General features: G+C 34.0%; 1 protein-coding gene across 1 annotated transcript in view; it reads right to left on the bottom strand.

Annotated features, from left to right (window-relative positions):
- Positions 1 to 127: 127 nt before the first annotated feature.
- Positions 128 to 22,869, bottom strand: part of LOC149798832 (transient receptor potential cation channel subfamily M member 2-like) — a 34,679-nt gene continuing 11,937 nt past the window's right edge. Inside the window, exons 4-10 of the mRNA XM_089958093.1 lie at positions 21,714 to 21,939; positions 16,288 to 16,359; positions 11,882 to 11,961; positions 7,061 to 7,178; positions 5,535 to 5,663; positions 5,033 to 5,287; positions 128 to 136 (exon numbers count right to left, since the gene is read on the bottom strand). Coding sequence (XP_089814219.1) covers positions 128 to 136; positions 5,033 to 5,287; positions 5,535 to 5,663; positions 7,061 to 7,178; positions 11,882 to 11,961; positions 16,288 to 16,359; positions 21,714 to 21,939 — 889 coding nt within the window. The remainder of the gene's footprint in view (positions 137 to 5,032; positions 5,288 to 5,534; positions 5,664 to 7,060; positions 7,179 to 11,881; positions 11,962 to 16,287; positions 16,360 to 21,713; positions 21,940 to 22,869) is intronic.

Genomic DNA, 22,869 nt, shown 5'->3' on the forward strand with positions numbered 1-22,869 from the left:
AAGATAAAAAAGAGAATAATCTTTCCTTATTTTTTATGTGCCTTAGGAATCAGTCTGAGATCAAGTCATTTCAACTGCAGCCATTCGGTATAACAGTTGGAGGGGGGGGACTAGCTTGGACTTGTGACTAGATTCCCTGAAAGGGAAAGTGATGCAACACTAGCAGGCACTTTATTTGCTAGCATAAATGCTGATCTGCAGTATTTTAGGTATCCATTAAAATATGATTGTTTGAATCAAGACATTTATCTTGGTAATAGTCCTAGCATGGTTCTCTTCGCATTAATGAAGGAAATATATCAAACACTGAAGTTAAAGTTTTAAACCATGTTTGTTCTCATTAGAATACGCATGACAATTATTGATCTTCAGCCTGTTCTTTGTGGCAAGTAACAAAGCGTTATTATTACTTCTGCATGCACAAGCAACACATTTCCTAAATATTCAAATGTATGAACTTTTTAGAAGCAGTATCAGTAACATGATAGTTCAGATAATTCCAGTAATCCTAAAGTTTTTATCCACATTTATGACGTATTTTCCCTTTTATAATGACATGCAAATACTGTCTATTTGCAGGAAACACAGATAATTCGGCTTATATTAAACTGTACGCACTCATTATCGCATATTATGTTTAAATAATGGTCGAAGTAAAGGCACACATACTTGAATAACATTAATGTCAAAATAGGAAATTCTAAGTGATCGCACCACGCATTCTGGTTATTGGTGTCATAAGTAAAATTACCTAGCTGCGTTTGTAGTAAATGCATGCAGAAAGATTATTTATTGTGATTGGATAATATTACGGGAAAATAGTATTTTATATCAGCATTCAACCTCACAGACTCGTCATCGATATTATGATAGTTCCAACTGTAATCGCATCATACTCGATATCAGTTTGATGGATGACATGCTGCATAACTGGCTTACAGATATAAGGTGGCAACACAGTGAACAGTGCACACATATTGACAAAAGGATGAAAATGAAAAACGAATAACATATATTTAAATTAATTTAACACCAAAAAGAAAGAATGAACTATTTAGTCACGCAGTGTACTTGAGGCTTTATTTCCCGAATGTGACAACAATTTACCAACTCATTAGCAAAACCTGGTTTATAACCTGATAGTACTGGTGTAGTGTGTTATCAGTCATGGGTTGATCATCCGTCAATAAAGACGTCTTGAAAATCGGGATTTCTTAGATGCTATCGTCTTTTCTTCAGTCTAGTTATGCATTTATATCACCGAGATCTCAGAGACTTCGATGAAAAGCTAGTTCCATGCATTTTTTCTAGACCATACTTCTGATAGGATTGTAAATAACTTTAACGATATGCTTATAGTATTAACATATCGAACAAAATAGATAAAGAGATATATCCATGTACACTAACGATGTAGTATTGCATCTGAATTTGTTACCATCCCCGCAACCAAGTTTGTGATCCAATTTTTATCAGACTCAGAATATATCTTTACATCAAAAAGATTTAAAGTTCGATAACGCATGCCAATGAAGTATTATGGCATCTGATTTGCAGATGTTATCGCTACCCTGAAAGACAAATTAAATATACAAGTTTTATCTAAATTGAACTCAATTGAACTATGACCCTGTATCACGGAATGGAGTCCACAGTGAATAACATATATATGCAAATGTTGCTGATGTAAATCTGGCATCATACTGACAGCTTTTAACCACTTGTAAGGCCATATTTGTGATCTGATTTTGACCACACTTAAGATATATGCTCATATAATTTAGATCTGGAAACTATGCATCTTAGTGATGTGATCTTGCATCTGTTTTATAACAATCGACAATTAGATTATCAGTATTAGTAGTAAAGCAACTGTTCTGGTTGGAGACCATATCTAACCATTCTCTCATGGTTCATTTAAAATCATCCACTAACAACACGAACTTCTTTCTTGGCAATATAATGCATAATGCAGAACATTTAACAATATTTTTCCATATGCTAAATGTAAAATCCACAACCTGTTACACGCGGACTATTAATTACAAGGGTGTTTGTGATGAATATCAGCACCAACTGTTGCCATATGTGAAAACAAACTTGATAAAGAAATCATGCAAGTAGCGGCAACATTAATAACACGAGGCAATTATATATATATATATATATATATATATATATATATATATATATATATATATATATATATATATATATATAATTTTCAATTTAGTTTGGATAAAAGAGAAAGAACAAAACAACCCAGACCTTAAATAAATTAATATACATGTTCAGTAGCATGAAAAGTTTATTACTGATTAATTAAGTGCTACTAATGAAACTATTCTTCATTCTATTCCTGTTCCGGTTCCGATGCTCATCCTGTTTCTCCGAAGTTCAGAATGACTCTAAACAATTTCCGGAACCATTTGTCTCAGGGACCTTTATTCACGTTGAAGAGAGCAGGACGCCCACTTTGCATCAAGATCGTAAATACATATTGCTGGGTACTTTTCACGTCAACGGAAACTTTGTTCGCTTAATATACCTAGCAATGGATGAATCTTTGCTTGCTGTTAACATGGAACATATTCCAGGGGCCTTTTCTTCAAAAGTTCCCTTGACCTGTGATCCACACTTTTTCGATTGACTTTAAATTCCCTTGAAACTTGTGAAATTGTCATACTTTGTTGCTTCACAAATTCATACCCCTTTGGCATCACACACAATTAAATTTGAATCTGTTATTTTATTATGTTGTCTTTACTGTTATGGATACCAGTCATCACAAATATATCATCTTACTTTAAAGTTTTCATGCTGCTTCTTTTGCAAAATATTGTATTATTTCTCTATATATCTCTCCTGTCATGTGTTGAAATTATGAGAATAAAATATAATAAATCACAAACATATACAACATTCTACAAAAAACCCAAAACAACAATATACTGAGGAAAGAGCCTCAAAGATTCATAATTAATATTTGCAATAAAAAAAATTATCAGCTGAATAGTCCTTTCGTAGATTTTTCATTCATATTTTTGATAAGCAAAATGACCATATATATATATATATATATATATATATATATATATATATATATATATATATATATATATATATATATATATATATATATATATATCAAATGCGAGTTTGGAGGTTATTTATGTTCATAAAGGTTTTAAAATGGTAACACGTAATAATAACAAGTAAATAAATAGTTGTTGTTTGGACGAATTCCCAGTTGCTTTCATGTAATATTAGCGGTGTACACTGTTGCACTGAAGAGGAACACTTGGTATTCACTGTAATATTTCTCAAAAGGTTATTTCCCCATTATGGGAAAACTAACAAATCAATTTTCCCTGCCTATTGACCCTTGACATTTCTTTGCAAATGAAATCCTGGGGACACTACGAGTGCTGGAGGAGTAGGAAAACGTTTGATTCGCAATGCTTCATTGTAGAAAATATGGATTTCTCATTTGCAGCGTCTGTTGTGGATGTGGGACCTACATCAAAGTATTGTTTTATGATGTAATTCTTGTTGACCCATGTATGCTAATTGTACAAAGTGACTCACTGCTTAAGTAATTGGGAGCGTAAAAGGCTAAAGTAGGCCGTTTTGTTGCTGTCTTTACTTCAACAACTTACCTAAGGCTTATTGTCGCTTCGACTCGTCAGCTACTATCAATATCCTTATCTTCTAAACAGGAAACATAACTTTGCGTGCAATCGCGAGTCATTATTACTATGGCGACAATTAGTACGCGGCAAGAACTGGTCTCTAACCTGTATATCTGTTTCGTTATAATGTCCAACTCAATGGTATATCTGGAATAACTTTTTAAGATTTGCGTTTCCGTTGATATATATAATCGCTTCCTCAGCTAGAGTATTGGATTAAACAAATATTAGCACAGAATCGGCAATGGAGAGAATTCCAAAGGGCATGAGTTAAAGTGTTTTTCGCCAAGGCACTTGTTTTGCACCTGCAGTACGTACAAAATGTTGGGATTTGTTCCTAGTCATCTCCGCTACAACAATTGTTTGAGATATGATGTTTCATTCACTAGGAAATCACTACTTCAAAATATCTCCATTTGCAGGCACGGTGTCAAGGCCATGATTGCCATTTCTAAGATTAACTTGATCCCATACTTTATATTTATTCACACCTGGATTTACTTCAATTTGATTCCAGAACCTTTTTCAAACAAACTTTGGATTGATCCCAAACTTTCAAGCTGATATTTCACCAACTCATTTACTATTAAATGTTTTGAATTAGGTTCCCAGACATTAATAATGTCTAGGCAAACATGGATGAATAGCCAAAAGCTTCTCAGCAAGAACATTTTAGATCGATCCAAACATACATGTCGTTGATACAACAAAAGTTTGTGTTGAATCCAAGAATCAATTTGTTTGAAAGAAATGAATCAATCAAACGCTGTCATAAATTTCAGTCTTAGCTAGAATCGTATACCTCGTAAACATGTGATTAGTGAAAGCAAATCTCTCTTATGAAGTGGTGGGTCGATCCTAAATACGACCATACCAAAGGCCTATTTCAGGTAAGCAATATATCACAAACTTATATTGTCAATTAATTCACTCATACTCACAAAGGGTAGTTTTCTGATAGATGTTAGACGCATTCTCCATGCAACCTATACTCGTCCAGGCTGTCAGAAATAGCTTGTTTCTATAAGTTTATGTATTTTTGAAAAATTGTATCTGCAGTAGTTTATTGCTGGAATTAGTACCAAACTATGAGCTATTTAGGCGCATCAGAAGCACATAATTATAATGATTAATTTGTTTTTAATGTACATGTATCTTGAAAATAATTATTCAAAGGAGATATTAATGATTTTAACATCGGATGAAATATAGTGGGTACATGTATGTGAAGATAAACTTTGCTAATAACATGTTTTTAAAGGAAGTAAACATAATACAATCAATTCGAAGTTCAGCTTAAGTATGTTCGGATGATTCGTTACACAATGTGACTCACATACCGCTCGAATAATCATCATTAGCTTTGGTCCAAACTCTTTATGTACGCGAAAAATATGCAGCATTTTGAGATAGAACATGACCAGGTCAACTCCAAGGAAGACACGGGCAGCTTCAAGAGTACGTGGATGAGGTATAAGCCTCAAAGTTAGTCCAATAACAAACAGCAATATCGTGATTACGTCTAATTTATTCCAGCCATCCTTTATGTAACTTCGGAACTTTGTCTTCCAGGATCTGTATGCAGTTTTATATACCTGTTGAATAAAAGGGATCTCTGAGTAATGCTGAATCACGGATTCTGTATATTTGAAAGGATTTTGGAAATTAATTCTTGACTAAGACCAAGATAATGGCAAGGACTTTCAAAAATCTTAACATTAAATATCATAACCTTATTGATACTAAAAATACTTTATTAAGAAGTTAACAATGATTTGGGCAATGAGGGTATGTGACAAAAATGAGAGCTCTGATTAGGTTTATATACTTTCCTATACGTACCTGTCTGAACTCCTCAGAAACAAATGTCAAGACCCACACAAAAAGTAGATATTCCATCTTAGATAGGTTTTCTTCAAGGCGGAAGATTAGAATGTAACTGTACAAGCACAGAAAGGCCATATAGGTTATCTGCAATAAAGCAAACATAAATTTTCAAGTATGGTCCTTTTGTTGGTAGAAGCTGAATAGCGTTCTCCTATTGCTTATCTATCAGTTTAATTTTGCATTCTCTATTGTGAGTTTAATATTGGATTCCTATAACAGTTCTATTTCTTCAGTTAACTTTTGAACAGAACGTAAGTATATTGTGTTTGCTGATGAATACTTTGCGAACAGTACAGAGAGTCTGCAGCTGAAAAATGTAAAGTCCTTCTCAATATGCTTATTGGAAATGCTGTTACATGAATATAATACTGAAATTGCCAAATCAAAATAAATTAATTGTAAATGGTGATTACATGAAGTTACAGGTGTTTTAATGGTAATTGTGTTCCATTTCGAAGTATAATTCGTGCTAGATAATGTTAGATGCGGAAATTCACTTTTTAATTAAAAAAACTGTAACACCAGTCATACCCAACACTAACAGGATGCAGACTTAGAATGACATGGCCATGCACAATAGAGTATTTACGCTCTATAAGAAAAGTAGACTGCCTTATAGCTAAGGTCACAAGCTTATGAGAAAAAGCCAACTCATGTATATCAGACAGGTCTTGCTGAATTCGTATTTGGCGAATTAACCCAATTTTAATAATTACAAATATTACAAAGTGTATTTTAATGTACATTCATTTTCATATGTGTAGAAACATATCAGAAAAAAACATAAAAGTGACATGAGATAGACTTAGAGTCATAGACCATGAAAGCCCGTATCTTTGTTCACTTCTAAACAATTATATAAAGTAGAAGTATGACAGTCCAGTATTGTGACCATAAATAATAAATACAATATTCATCTTTGTTACAACTTAGGCATGAGATGATTATGAAAGGTTAATGAATGAGCTTTACATATTATTGAAAGTATGCAACTATAATTTATTCGTATTATTATTATTTGGTAAATGCGATCCGTAAGCATACGTGTTTTATAAAATATCAGCCATATACCTGAGAAGAGATTGTATATGGTGCATCAATACTAACATATTTTGATGTATTGCTGTTTCCGACATTAATTTTGTTCTTCGTACATCATTAAAGTTGTGGTACATTTTAAACTTATCCATTTTCAGCAACGTATCTCTACATTCCTTGTCCAGATGAAATATATTATTCAGATTTATCTGGAATGCTGTAAACTGGCTGACAAATAAAAACCTTATATGAGCATTGATTCTGTTTTGTTGAACTTTGGATATGACAAAGGAATATAATATTTGCAATCAGTAACATGAAATTGTAACTAAGGTTGGTATAAATTGCACTGGTCTTCTGGTGCACAATGTATAGCACAACTGGGTTTATGCTGTACATCGAATTTGGTAACACCCTATGCATTGGACAACATTTGATCTTACCACATTATGGCAGAAAACAACCACAGGAGCTCGGTAGAAATATAAGAACTTCTTATTTATACTGAGACATTTGGCATCTTCGTTTCTGTCATGCACTGAATCATCTTTATTATCCGGCCTGGAAGCAGCATAAATGTTATTTATTACCAATGTATTCTCTTGAGTTCAACTGAAACTACACATAACAGATCTGCCATAACTTGATGTACAGGCAGAGCTGCGTCTGTGTACTTTGTTAGGAGTAATTAGTATATAAATCAATGGAACTTAGCTGCAACATATATATATATATATATATATATATATATATATATATATATATATATATATATATATATATATATATATATATATATATATATATTAATATGATTAAGAAACGTTATTCAATGAGACAATTATCATCATATCTAAATTTGACAAATCCTAGGAATTGCGTTGAGATAAAATACAACGACGTAGGCAGGTTTATGTTGCATCAGTTGACTGGGAATGATACATAAGTCATGAGCTGTAATTACCTAGTTCCAAAAGTTAAAATGCGAAAAACACATCGCATGAGCTAATTTTGTCTTGCATAATTAAAACTTAAATTTAAAGCAGACTGGTTAACATGTCATCAGACTTATATATTGTGTTTATAAAGAAACTTATCTTTCCATTCAAGCTTGAGTCAGAATTTAAATTATGCACTCAAATGTTGTGTATTCCAAAGGCTAACTGATGATGTACATATGTTGATATGGTAAATACTGGTATATCATTTGTTAAATGAAGTTTGGAGATATATTTACGACCATGATAACATTCAACATAACTCTAGTTGACTATTTTGAATTGAAATAGTAACAAAGCACGAATACACACACACACACACACACACACACACACACAACTAACGATACTTATATGAAGATATTGCAGTTGTTCACTGACAGCTTACCTGGTAAAATATCTTAGACATATGATATAAAAGCTAAAAACATCAGGCGATGAGCCCAAGTGTGCGGATCTAACACCCACTGGTTACTCCATCATGTTGTTCCCCCATAACTCTCGGGGATGTGGAATTGCTGTCATCACGAAGAACTCCATGATCAAACGTCTTAACCACACCACAACATTCAATTTCGACCACACATCGTTTGAACGAGTCCAAACCATACTCACGCTGGAGCAAAGGTCAGTCTATTTTGTCTGCCTATACGACCTCCTCCTAGTAGAAAAAACAAGCTGACTGAATCTCTCTTTTTGGGGCAGTTTCCGAATCTCCTGGAGTATGGAAATTCGATAGGTAGCAACCTGATTATTCTTGTAGATTTTAACTTTCACTTTGACTGTCCCGGAAACCCAAACACATCAAAACTCCTAGATTCCATTAATGTTTTCAACCTCAAACAGTCAGTTAAACAACCCACCCATAAACATGGTCACATTGTTGACTGGATTCTTCATAGACCTGATGATACCATTCTACGGTCCTCTCTGGTATCTCATGAACTTCCATCAGATCATCTCTGCATTATATGCCATCTTGACGTATCAGTCCCTACCTCTCCACCACCTTTACCTGCTACTAGTAGAAACCTCTTTATGATAAATAGAACCAAACTAATGCTCGATATCCAAGAAAACCTAACAACCTGTTTACCTCCTACAGCAGAACAACTCGATAACTGCCTGCGTTCATTGCTCGACAAACATGCCCTGCTACCAAGTGCAGAGTATCAATTCAAAAGTGTTCTGCGTGGTATAGCAGTGTTAGGGACCAGCTTCGCACTGCTAAAAGAGACCACCGTAAATTGAAATTCTTGGCTTTCCACCAGACTCACTATTCAAAAGCAAATCTATGAAGCCGCTAAGAAGTATGTCACAAATATAGTCAATGCAGCGAAAGCAGCCCACTACACTACTAAGATCGTGGAAAGTTCCAGCTGCAAAGAGCTCTTCGAGATTACTAACAAGCTAATGTCAAGGAACAAATCTACACCACTTCCAACTACCTTCTCTCCAGTCGACCGTCCGGACATGTTTGCAAATTTCTTCCGTGACAAAGTACAAACCATTAGAGATAAGCTTGACACCACAATTTTAACTGACTCGTCGTCACCATACAGTTGGGATGCAGAATTTGAGCGCAACTATTAGAAGCATTTGAACCTGTCTCTATGGATTTCCTGATGAAGAGTGCACCAACGTCATGTGAACTTGATCCTATTCAAACATCATTGCTGCCTGAGTGCTTAGATCCAGTATTGCCTTCACTAACTGATGTTATTAATACATCTCTCTCATCACGGGAATATCCATCATTTTTCAAAACTGCCATTGAAAAGCCTCTGTTGAAGAAACCAACACAAGACCATAAAAAAACTATCGCCCGGTTTCTAATCTCCCATTCATATAAAATATCTTAGAAAATGTTTTTCTATCCCAGCTTGTATCTCATCTGAATTCAAAGAGTCTTTTAAGCAATGCACAATCTGCATATCGCCCTTGCCACAGTACTGAAACTACTCTTCTAAAAGTAGTTAATGACATTCTCTCTGCTTTGGATAGCGGAAAGATAACAGTCCTCACCCTCCTTGATTGGTCTGCAACTTTTGACACACTAGACCATGATATATTACTTCACCGTCTCCAGCATGTATTTAGCATTAATGATACAGCCTTACTATGGTTCAAGTCCTACTTGGTCAATCGAACACTAATTTTGTCTACAAATGGAATACCCACCAGCCCAGTTGATCTATGTTGTGGTTTTCCACAGGGGTCTGTTCTTAGACCTGTTCTCTTCATTCTATACACTCAGCCGCTCTCAAGTGGCATATATCATCATCTCACCATGTGTACGCTGATGACAGCAAAATATACAAATCTAGCCAAACAACTGAAGTTGATGCTAATATCCAAGGTGTAGAGGTGCATTTCTGATGTGTAATCATGGATGACATGTAACAAGTTTCAGATGAATGATTATACAACTGAGACCATTCTGATTACAACACAAAGACATTCTCAATCACATCCTTTACCTAAACAATAAATATCACCATCACCAACATTAAGTTCACACAATCAGTACGAAACCTAGGTGTTAATCTTGACATTGCCCTCACATTGCACCAACATGTCATGAACATATGCAAGGCTGCATATCTTGAGCTGAGACGCATCAGCTCAGTTCGCAAATATCTTTCAGTTGATGCCAGTAAAACTTTTGTGTGTTCATTAGTACTTTCAAGACTGGACTATTGTAACTCAATTATGTCTGGTTCGTCTCAATATCTACTCCAAAAACTTCAAAACGTTCAAAACACAACTGATCGGATCATACTTAGAGTACCGCGATCACAGCACATCTCCCCGCAGCTCTGTACCCTACACTGGCTATCCATTCGATTCAGAATCAAACACAAAATTTGTTCTCTGTGCTACATTTCACTGACGGACTCTAGTCCAACATACATATCCGACCTCACCTATGTGTACAAACCATTAAGATACTCACGCTCCTCTTCTGACAATCGTATATTCGTTATTCCCACTATGAACAAAGTCATATGGACAGCGTTCTTTTTGCATAACAGGATTCAGCAACGTGGAATGAATTGCCCACTGAACTTAGACACAAAGACACAGTGATCACATTCAAGAGTGCTCTCAAAACTCACTGATTTCAACTGCAAGAACAAACTTAAAGACCTAATAATGTTTTCTACCTTAAATATTCTCAGCATGTTTTTTGTTCTTTCTATGTTTTGTAATTTCATGGTGTTTGTGTTTCTAATCATGTCATTAAATATATTTTTTATCTTGTAGGTGCTGTCTAATGTTGTAAAGCGCTTAGATCTTCTAAAGGTTAGGCTCTATACAAAGTCCTCATTATTATTATTATTATTGTTATTATTATTATTATTATTATTATTATTATATAATCAATGCCGAGATTGTTGGTCTATATTCTGTAGTCTTGAGACAATATTTTGCATCTTAATGTTTAGTTCGAATCCCAAGGTAACCATGCTGTATGAGATGAATATTATATTTATTAGTGACATTATCTATCAAGCTTCACGATAACCCACCAATGGCTTAGACGAGACGGATTTGTAATAGTTTAATCTTTGAGGACACTTACGAATCAGTCTAGAGTTTTACGCGCCTTAATCTGACACGAGCAAACAAGTTGTGATTCAGACAGCAATTAGTATTCTTTGTATCTCCTTTCCGAGCACAACAATAACTTTTTCAAGATGTAAATCGAATGTCACTGAGCCTTCGAATAAGATGTGAAACCCCTATTCTAGATCAATGAAGCTGTTTAATCTCACCTGCGAAGACTCTTCTGCAGCCTTATTAACATACAACCAAATAACCTAATTGTCTTGATTTCTACATTAGATACCAATACATTACTCCATAAATCCTAAACCAACAAATCATACCACACCGACCTAAATCTTAACATCTAGATCTCCACATTTATTGTAATATTTTATAGCAAATGAGAGACATCATTAGAATGCATTAGGACAAGTGATACTTGACAGCAATATGTACCATTTCTAGATACAACATCTGAAATCGCGGACCTCCGGCATAACATTTAAGCAAATAATCCCTGCGATTTTGACTTGTGGTGTCCCTGTACTTAAATATTTCCTTTCCCTTGATGCGTCAATGCGTAAAGTTTGTTGATGACCCGATGGTGCAATCAAGGAATAAATACACTTTAAAGATTGTACCAACAAGCTCACAACATACTATGACATAATTTGTTCTTTCCTGACTATGAAAAGAAACGACAAGAATACTTACGCCTGTAGGGAAGAATTACTTTCATTCAAACTCGTATTAGACGTGCATCTAATAGATTGCTGCTTAGACATTTGTGTTTCCTGGAACAGTTGAGAGAAAAAAGTACCATTAAGTTTAGCTTGATTTGACTTTGTAAACTCATTGCTTACCACACAGACTGAAAAATGACATTATCTTCGCGTTATGACCTAATTGATATGTCGTCAGTTTTTACCCAGGTTAAAGTAAAGCTGTTCATTCAGTAAATACTGAGCGGGAGTATTTGTGGATTCTTCTACTTTCTCTTAATAAATAATGTACAAGAAAAACATACAGTTTTGAAAACTGCGATAACACGAATGCTACAATAAAATCATAAAGTCATATTATAGTACATGATATCGTGAGAACTCATTAGCGCTTTGTAACCTGCCGCTTTCTTAAGTTGAGAGTTGATGTGAGAACACAAGAGCCTAGCCATAAGTATATTGACTAATGACCACACATTCAACATGTGTATTCCATACATTCCATGCGAGGCCTTCACAATTTGCAATCAGGACATTTGGTCCGGAAAAACTGTCTTATTGTGCAAAATTATTCTCTTTTTATTATTAAATCCTTCAAATATGCCTCCAAATAAACTGGTTTGTCTACATCCATGTAAAATATATCTACAAGGCTTAGTCCAGATATATTACATGGAACTAATGTTTTTTCTCAGAAACTATTTTACTTTTTCAGTCACCATGACCATGACGGTTCACGTCTTGAGCCCAAACTTTATACAGCTCTTCCTTTTCCCGTGTAATATCGATAGTTTTTAGCCGTGCAGTATATGCTCGAGAACTTGAGTTACTGTGTGGACAGATTTTGCTTCTTTCATTCAGCGGCATTGACCTTATGTGTATTTTTTACCCCAAAGTCGATAGAGTTCGTCCTTGCCACATGCACATATCTTCTGCAAGGGTTGATAATGGTAGATAGTGCATAATTCAATTTAGTACACATAAACTATTTTTGTTCTTTAATTGTTCTTACCGTTAAAACTGTTGAATTTGGGTTCATCCTTATCCTAACTGCTACCTATACACAAAACTGGCAAATGTACATGAAAGTTCAGGGAGGATATCTGAAGTTATCATGCAGAATCCAAATTAATTTGAGGCAGGCAGATGGACAGACAGTACAAGATAATATAGGCATGTAAAACAAGAGATGTAAACATTGAACTTGTATTCTACATCTTAAATGCTATTATTACTACAATGTGTATGAAAAATGTCAATTACATCACTGAGGTATTCTTTAAATTGATGGATTAATCTTGATTTGACATTGCTATCAATTTAAGGCAAATCAATTTCTAATATGTTCAGTGTCATTTAACTCACACGAGTCAGATAATGAAGCCCATGTACATTTAGTTTTGGTACAGTTTAATTTTCTATACAACATTCGTCGTACAGGTAGAGAGACTTTGAAACCGATTCAATTAAAATCGAAAAAGCTAACATCTTTTCGAGGATATGTATCGGAAATAGGAGCTAAAACCATGAAATCAGTAATTTTATAAATATCGTAGAAAGGGATGAAAGCAAATAGAATGCATAATGAATTTCATGGAACTGAATAATTACCGCAAACAATACGAAATGCACAATGTAAGCAAATTAAATATCGAATTCATTTTGTAGATACCAGACATTGCAATTGCTGAATTCACCATGATAATAGTTGAATGAAAATGAGAGTGAATACATGGATACAACCATCAATTATATTCAAGATTCTGCAAACTTTCTAATTCAAAAACCCAATTACATGATAATATATGATCAGGGTTTTAGCACTGGCAATCTGTTACGCCAAAAAAGAGGTGATAAAACAGACAAAGCTGTGATGAAATCATCACTATTGATTGTATTTGAACATATTTCTTTGAAACAAAATGATATAAGAAATGACAAATACTCGAAAAAACACCCTTTGATACTTACTGTAGTTTCAATTGCATTATATAATTCATTGACTAATGTCATCTACATTTAATGAAAAGGTTGTTCCAAATTGAGACTTTTAAAATACAAGATACTAAAACAATATTTTAACAGCAACGTTGTCGAAAACGGAAAACCTTGAATTTATTATAACGGTTTCTATTCCATTATAACTAAAAAGAATATGATTATGTGTGACGATGAGAAACAAGATAGAATCTGAATCCATTCCTGAGACCATAGTCAAATGCAATGCAACAGAAAGAAATAAAGCATATATTTGGTAAATAAAGTTGGTAGGTATAGTGAAGGAGACTTGTTTCCATACTCTTCTAAATAATCACACTTTTAAGATACTGAACTAGGATCAGTTGAACGAAATGTATACCAACCTATAAGTGATCTTCATTAACCGAAAGCATGCGTGCTGCAAACCGTGATGCCTGGATTGTGATTGTGGAGTAATATTCCTTTCATGACACAATATGAAATCTTATCTTATATCTGGATAAAGGACTTTCAACATGCTAAATGCTAAAATGCAACCTAAACAAATTAAATGAGAAAGGTCACAATGACTTTACAGGTGTGGTACTAACAGTGATATACATACTCGTCTACTTTAATGATGTTATTAAAATACAACACTTAACCAAACTAAAGTCAGTGAAGTGTAAATTATGCATAAATGTGACCTACATTTATGATAACACCTATGATTCACCAATATGAATGCAATAACCATATTTCGTTGTTAAAGGTGCATACGTAAGTATACAGAAAATAATAAGACTATGTGATGATGATCTGAAAGATATAACCCAGCATTATAGTAGCAATGTAATCTTTGTTGTTGCAATAGTGTGGTACTAACATAGATGCAAATAATAATCTATTTTGATAACTTTTGGCAATCTACTATTTGGATAGCGTTAGATTTTCAAAGAAAAGGAATTTTCCCGGTTTTCCGCAATACATATACAAGCTATTTATAAAGATCTTGTATATCTTGGGTATCGTTAAAAAATATATTTTAATTTACTTTATATTGGTGTAAGTCTGATGGGTACACTATGAGTTTTAGGGTATACAGTTGGCCTTATTTTACATGTTACACCTATCAACAAGTTGCTAGCTACTTGTGGTCACTTTCACTTCCTAGTCTTCAGAGGTATAATGTAAAAAGAGAATCTGAAGCTATCGTAGTAACTCATTCGTTGAACGTTTAGAAGTTGGTAGTATCGGATCGGGCATATTTATCTAAAGACATTGTACTTTAGAGTAATTTAGTCTGACTTTTGAGAATATTGGAGCAGACTGTTTTGTTAACTGTGTGCTTGGATCATGTGGAATGTCCACTGTTGCATTATGCAAAGACGTTTCAGCCACAGCACATAAACTAAGACAACATTCTTACCATTGTGCATATAGCAAAGGTAAACAACTTCACCATATACCTGTCATTATCTCACCAATTCATATCTTATCCCGCAAGTATAGAGAAGGATCAAAGAATCAAAGTTTAAGCACAGCTAGAACATATGACTGAAACTTTGAGCATGCGTAACATTGAACTACTTTTGGGATCTAAGTGCAGTACTCATTAACTGCATGATCTCACCAAGGATATTTAGATATCTGATCGAGTGCAAAATACTTAACCATGAACGTGCGAGTAATGCATATATATATATATATATATATATATATATATATATATATATATATATATAATCTTGGCAAGTTTAGAACCATTTAGACGGAAACCCACTACAAGCTATTATCTAACGCATACTAAAAAGAGAATGGTTGCGATGCTGTGAAGCTGTGTATAAATATTATGACTTAATATTTGCCAACGTAATACATAACTGCGTTCTTCTGCTTTCATATAGGAGACCTAATAGTGCATATCATAGCATTTAGCATAACACAGAATTGTACCAAGTGCTCTGGATTCAAAACTGAAATCGACAGTTTTAGTACCTATACGTTTGTGCATTACCACATTTATTTTTACGTAAGCAATCTTTAACCCAAGCCCACAGATCCCCCTCCCTTTCCTCCATCGGATAAAACAGACTTTGGGACGTATTTCCTCTCTAGTCTGTATCTGCATAGTTCATATTTTAAAATGGTGCAAATTTGCAGAAAAGTGAAGGATTTAAAGTTATAGGTTTCCAGAATCTAATTGATATTTGACATTGAACTTTATATTTTGTTTACAAATTTGCAAATAAATAAATCGCGCTGATGTAATATCATACTAACATATTGAGACGATTATGCAGCCCCTGTTCCCCCTTAAAATGTTCGATTTTGAATATTTGGTTTGATGAATTGTGAATTTTGTATACAGAGAAAAAGCACTCTTTGTCAAGTGTTCAAATTTGATTCCTTATGAACTAAATTATAGATTTAAATTACCTGATCATCTTCAATCTCTTTAAATTTAGGCAACAGTGGAATCAGAGGTGGAATGAGAGCGCATATAAGCAACTGAAAATGAAAATAAATCAATTGCTATATGGTGTTAAGTATGAATCAGATCCATGTGAAGTAAATGCATATCCTGATCTACTGTCATCATAGTATGTTCTCGCTGTTCACTTGTAACATGATCTGACCAAAGCTAAATAAACCATGATCCACCATGCCACACTACTTGAGTAGATTATGTTGAATTCGATTACTGGTATCAGAAATCGGACAGCACAGACCCTGATCTGCCAATGGATATTGTATTATAATTTAAACAACCTTCAAATAATGGCTTATAATGCATATAATGCGAAAGTATATCTTGGTTATACGCTATTCACAGCTGGTGCAAGTCATAAATTGATAAATATCGAGTTACTGCAATACAACTGTTTAAACATGGTGATATATTAAAGGTTGATTATTTAACAACTTCTACATTTTAACTAATCGCTAGTAATTTAAATAAAGTCTTTCCGGTATAAATTTGAGTGATACTTTAATTTTTTTTATTAACTTCGTAATAAGTTGACCAAGTTAAAAAAAGGGTGATACTTTAATAATTTTCCCTTCGATAAATATCCACCCTAATCACTAATTCATTTTTTTCTGTCATCATATCAGTGCATTTGACCTGCGCAGGAACGCAAAGGCCATCTTTGCCAGCCTAATGTCAACTGTTTTGTGTTATTATTGCGTAAAATGTTAGAGCGGATAATGGAAATTTGTCTTGACATTTTGTTACTATGATGTTTTTGAAAGTCAGAATATTCTGTTTTGCAACATAAAATATGTATATGGCAGTTGTTGTATAATCCTTCGCTTGTCTTTCTTTCTATGCATTTCGTGTCAAATTTATAAAGATCCTCTGTTCATCATATGATCCTGACAGTTAATAATTGTTGTTAACTTATTGAATCAAAATGCACCAGTGCATGAATTCAGAGTGGCTTGTAAAGCCTGCCATATGCCTTGTTTGGCCGGCCTGTTTTGTCAGAGTGCAGGAAGAACTGCGCGTTTACGTCGCTTTAACTTCTTATCGACGATTTTCATCAGAGGAGTTGCGAAGTTTGATCGGAAGTCGGGTAAGGGGACTTGTTTTCATGTTTATTGTTATGGTGTAAATCACTGATATAGATAAGCTTGACATAACATGACGTGGAAAATGAGAACCCATTCTTGTTTTTAATAGTACCTGCGTTTGTCTCACTTTAAAAAAGTAACTATGAAATATTTAGTCCATAACAAAACTGTTAAATATAGTCATTCACAGTCTAGAGAATTATACACTTTCAACAGATGTTATTCTGAATTATATTTATTTAGGGTATTATATCCTTGTATCATCATGAACTGGTCACTGCTAATGGTTTTAAAAGGAAAACAACCGGAATCTGTTTTCTAGAGTAATTTTATAAAGATGTGTAAATGATAATCACGTCATCGATGTATATAGGTAATGTGGAAATTAAAACATTGAGACTACTTCACTGTACTGCCTCTATCATAATGGAGTGTGAGAAACAAGTTGTACCTTTGGCAAAGGTTCGTAACTTTCGCATAGAATATGCTCACTTATTATGATGCTAGTTTCTTTCTAGAAGTTCACATTTGTGCGGCACAATCGTGGACAGATCAAAACGATTGAAGCTACTTTAGTTTAGCTGGATAGGCAACACATTTTATTTATGCGTGATTTTCATCAAAACCAATGTATAGATTATGACTCTTCGAAAGGTTTGTTTACTGATCAAGTTATATATGAATAGTGTTTATGTAACCAACCTTGTTAATCTACCAATCTCTGCAAGACAAACCATATGTACATTAAACATATTCCAAATTAACGCCTGAATTCTAGACCAAGATCACGAGGGTCGTGGACACATGCAAACTTTATCCCAGTGTGTAAATATTACATATTCCAAATTAAAGCCTGATTTCAAGACCAAGTACATGAGGGACGTGGACATATGCAAACTTGTACCAGTACCTGCGTAGAAGTATTTCCCATGCATGAGTGGGCCATGAACAATATTTTGTATCAGTGATTTTTAAAACAGTGTAAAACAAACAAAATAACACCAAGCTGGACCTTAGAGAAATGTAATATAAATGTAGGTGCTTATTCAGAGAGATACCCACACGAACTGATATTCGTGCATGGACATATCTGGTACATGGATAGATGAAACAAGTGAATTCTATATCATACCCATTATTGAAATAGGGGTGCTCTTCAGGAGACACATATAATAATGACGTCATGTTCTCAATAGTCTCATTGATACCATTAGGAAGGGATTGTATATCCATATAAACAATTATATTAAGATGTTTTAAATCACGAGACTAATATCATCGTTAAAATACATCACTGTATGATCAGAAATGCATGTGTGCATGCTTCAGACACGAGACTTTGTCAATGTTACATGCTAAATTATGATCAGAAGGAACGAAGACAGAGTGTTAAATATAAGACTAAGTTCTTAAATTCCTGAAAGAAAATTGATAGTCAAATCCAAACAGAATTTTGTGAATATGATAAAGTAAATTTCAAAGACATAGCTATCTCAAGATTGTGTTTCTCACTTCTCTCTGGCGCATAGAATTGAAAGCAAAATCTCCTTTCTGCTGGAAACCAATTTGAGCCATTTCTGCAGATTTTGTTAGATTATAAATGTGTTGCAATTACAGTTTAGCTTGATCTTATATCAACCAATGTGTGATATGCTTGCAGCATATTCCCCACCAATGTTCTCACTGGAAATATAGAGAAATGGGAGAAAATCTGTAGATGCGGGCCTCTTGATTTTTAAAGAAAAAGTGTACAAATCATAAATTGTCTTATAAGCAATGAAAATACGTTAGAGAATAAACTTTCGGGAACAGAAATCTTGCTCACAGTCACTGACACAAAGAGTTTCCTGAAATGCCCACATACTTACTGTCAGTTAAAAATGTGCTAAGAAAGCTAGTAGACGATTTATTATCTGTTATATAGAAATAAAGAATAGAGATTTATACCATTATTATATCTTTATATAGACTCAAGATTTCATCCGGCTTTCTAGAAATCGGGTCTGGAGTCAAGTGGGTCCCATCACGTCTTGAACAGACATATTTTAAGCTCAATAATTACGGAAATATAAGCCAAAATGAGAGGTCGTTAGCATTGTCATCAATTTTCTACACTGTCCTGACTGAGTATGTCTGATTCAAAGGCCGCAAGAACAAAGATCATTTAAATTTATTTTATCATACCATTAGAACTAACTTTATTCTTATGATTTTTCGGTTGCGCGCACACTCACTAACATTCTTATCCTGATCTTGGAGAACTTCTGTGTCCATATAAATCACGCATGAAAAACTGAAGTATAAAGGGTCATTTTAAAACTTGTTTTAATAATCGATTCGTGACTAAATTTAGCAAAGAACGATCATTAAAACACCCGAAGAGACTGCTCAGGAGCCATGCCATTAGCAGTTGGTTTATGCAGCTGTGAGGAATAAAAATAAAAACGTCTGCAAGGACAGTATATTCACCCAATGTGACGCGACTTACTTCCCATCTGACCCTGCTCCAACATGATAGAAACATTCTTACGATAAACTATATATTTAGGTTTAATGTAGGAAGACAATCACAAATTAAGACCCCGAACCAGAACTCAGTGGCATGGTCTCTACGTAGAAGTGTAGCAGCGAACGTGAAAGACGTCAAAAGTTCAAATCCAAAATTTCTACCGCTTTCCTTTTCAGTAGTTTATATGCAGCCATTGGCAACATATTGGGAACTTCATTTTCCACTGCCTTCTGATAATCTACATAAAATCTTAAATCAAGTCCTTATGATAAGTTTGCACAGGCAATACGAGGATGAGATGAAGTTGATTATGTGTACCCAAGGCATGGCTCGTTCATGTTTTCTAATTAAATTACCATCAGTTAGTGCACAAGATTGTCATTGTGTACCTCCAATGGCAATGATGAAAAATAAATAGGTAATGGAACTGACAAAAAGTGCAAACTACAAACAAAATAAGTCGCTATATAAATGTTTTATCCGAAAAACCTGTGACATTCAATAATGACATCAAAGTGGATGAATAATTATAAAATCCATACAACAAGATAAGGAAGATGATATCCTCAGCGAATAAGTCCACACTAGGTGAAATATAAGAAACATTAAATTAAAATATAGACTTCCGCTATGCATGTTTGTATAGACCTTATATAGAGGAAAACGAATCCTAATCTTGCTAAGACCCCTGGATTTAGGGGGTAGCATCATTTTTATTTTATTTTAGCGTGATCTTATAAATATTTGTATTGTATACAATGTGGATAAAGAAATCTTCTATGTCTACATCATTAAGAATTTGAAAAGCTTACCTAGTAAACACAATGTTTAACCGAGGTGTTCCTAAAAAACGTGTTCGGAAGGCAAACTATACAAGAATTTATGATTTTGCGCAGGTATTTCTCCAAAGCATAACTGCAAATCACTGTCTCTGATGCATATAAAGTTGGTACTAGAGCATACGTCTAAGGTGGTTGAATAGACCTCATAAAGATTACAACATTTAAGTGCAACATACATGGTATAAACGCACCAAATGTTCGGGAATATGAACATCAACACATTGTTTGACTTACTAAGCACATGCATACCTGCCTGTCGTAGTGTCATCATTTATATCATAACATAATGGGGCATCAAAACATACCATATAATATTATGATTCAATGCAAAATGCAATAATTACAAAAGGGAAAAATATTATTAAACGAACCGAGACTTCTTTAAAAGAAGAGCTATGTTCTTATGAAATTTTGAAATAAAAATTGTAATATAATGTTTGGAAGAAACACGCGTTTATCATGATGTATTATAGTTGTTATATAACTATATAGTGTGGTCCTGTCAAAAGAATATGGATTTATATTCATGTTAGTTCGCCCACAATGTACGACAATTTATTTAATTGTTCACGATATATGTAGCTATAAATGTGGATATCCATTCTTTTTTGGTGGCAAAGTGATATCTGTGTAATTGTATGTGTTCACAGTCAAAAGTATACCTACCAGTCATTTACAAACTATCTTCATCTAGCTGCATCTACATGCATATCATTAGTTTATAAGACTACGCGTCCATAAACAATTTACATTTGTTTCTTAAATCAATGTCTAACTAGCCAAAATATGGAAGGTACAGTTCCAAGTCTTGATCATATTTAAATTGTAGAGATTAAACACCCGTGAAAGCTGCCAAATGCCATTCCACGACTTGATTGCATGAAAATGATAGGTATCGGTTGTTCAAATTAGATGTAAAGATGAGTGGTTTTACTAACCCTCAGAGTTCCATTTTCCTGTTTCATTTGTCCGTTCCAGATGCTCCTGAAGAGATCCTGGCATTCAGGTTGAGAGATAAACTGCTCGTTTTTTGCTTCCACAGCAATTAAAATACAAGATGTATTTCCCCACTCTGGCACTCTACGAATTAGCAGGCGATGCGTTTTATTCTCCTTTTCTTTGTGGCATTCTCTCAAAACTTCAATTGCTAATCCAGTGAATTCGCTGTAAATTCAGTAAAATAAAAATGACATACAATTAACTGACTCTGTAAATGGTATTCAAAAGCTTACTCGTTAATGATCTTCTGTTTAATGAAAATGCTCTATCGAAATATGTTTTTATATAACAAGACTATATATAACAATATAATGCAATGCAAGAAAGTTCAATTTACTATGCTATGTAACGTTCGATTTGCTGTGAATAACGTCCAGTCAAGCACATGGTGAATGTCATTAAAAATTGTGTCAATAAACATAACAATTAAAACTGAAACAATGTTGACCAAAATAGGGATACCAAATTTGATTTTAATCTGTTGTCTCCTAAAATAGGCTTTGGATAAATTAAATTTATGACATTAAGGGATGTAACAATATGGATAACAGTATATGACCAGCCACAGAATATAATGAGACCATATTAACTATTGCAATATATTATTCATGACAATGGTGGTGGCGTGGATCATATATTGAGGTGGAGCAAATATAATACCAGATTAAAATATCAAAGGACTCTGTACAGTTGTGACGACAATATTTCACTGTTACTGGGTGTGAAATGAAAAGGTCATTACCATGTACTCGAAGCAAATATAATGAGATTTCATTTACTTATCCGTACACAAACACAGAGCATCTACTCAAGTAGCCAGACCCTCTTCAGATGAGTGAACTGTGGCATGTATACATATATAGCTATTGAAATAATAATGTAATACTAAATAATTTGTGATATTTTCATTATGGGTGAAGTTATATATGACACAAAGAACAACTTTCATTTTGACAATGTTTAGAGACTATGTGGGTCTAATTTTCCTCAGGAGCATACAATATTAGAAGATGCCAAATTGTGCAGTACAATGTTTCCAAAGACATCATAAGTACAATGACTACTTTGCAAATGAAGTCCTCTTAAGCTTACCGT

Source organism: Sinohyriopsis cumingii, chromosome 5 (assembly GCF_028554795.1).
Source record: "Sinohyriopsis cumingii isolate HCF-2022 chromosome 5, ASM2855479v2, whole genome shotgun sequence".
NCBI classification, from domain to species: Eukaryota; Metazoa; Mollusca; class Bivalvia; order Unionida; family Unionidae; genus Sinohyriopsis; species Sinohyriopsis cumingii.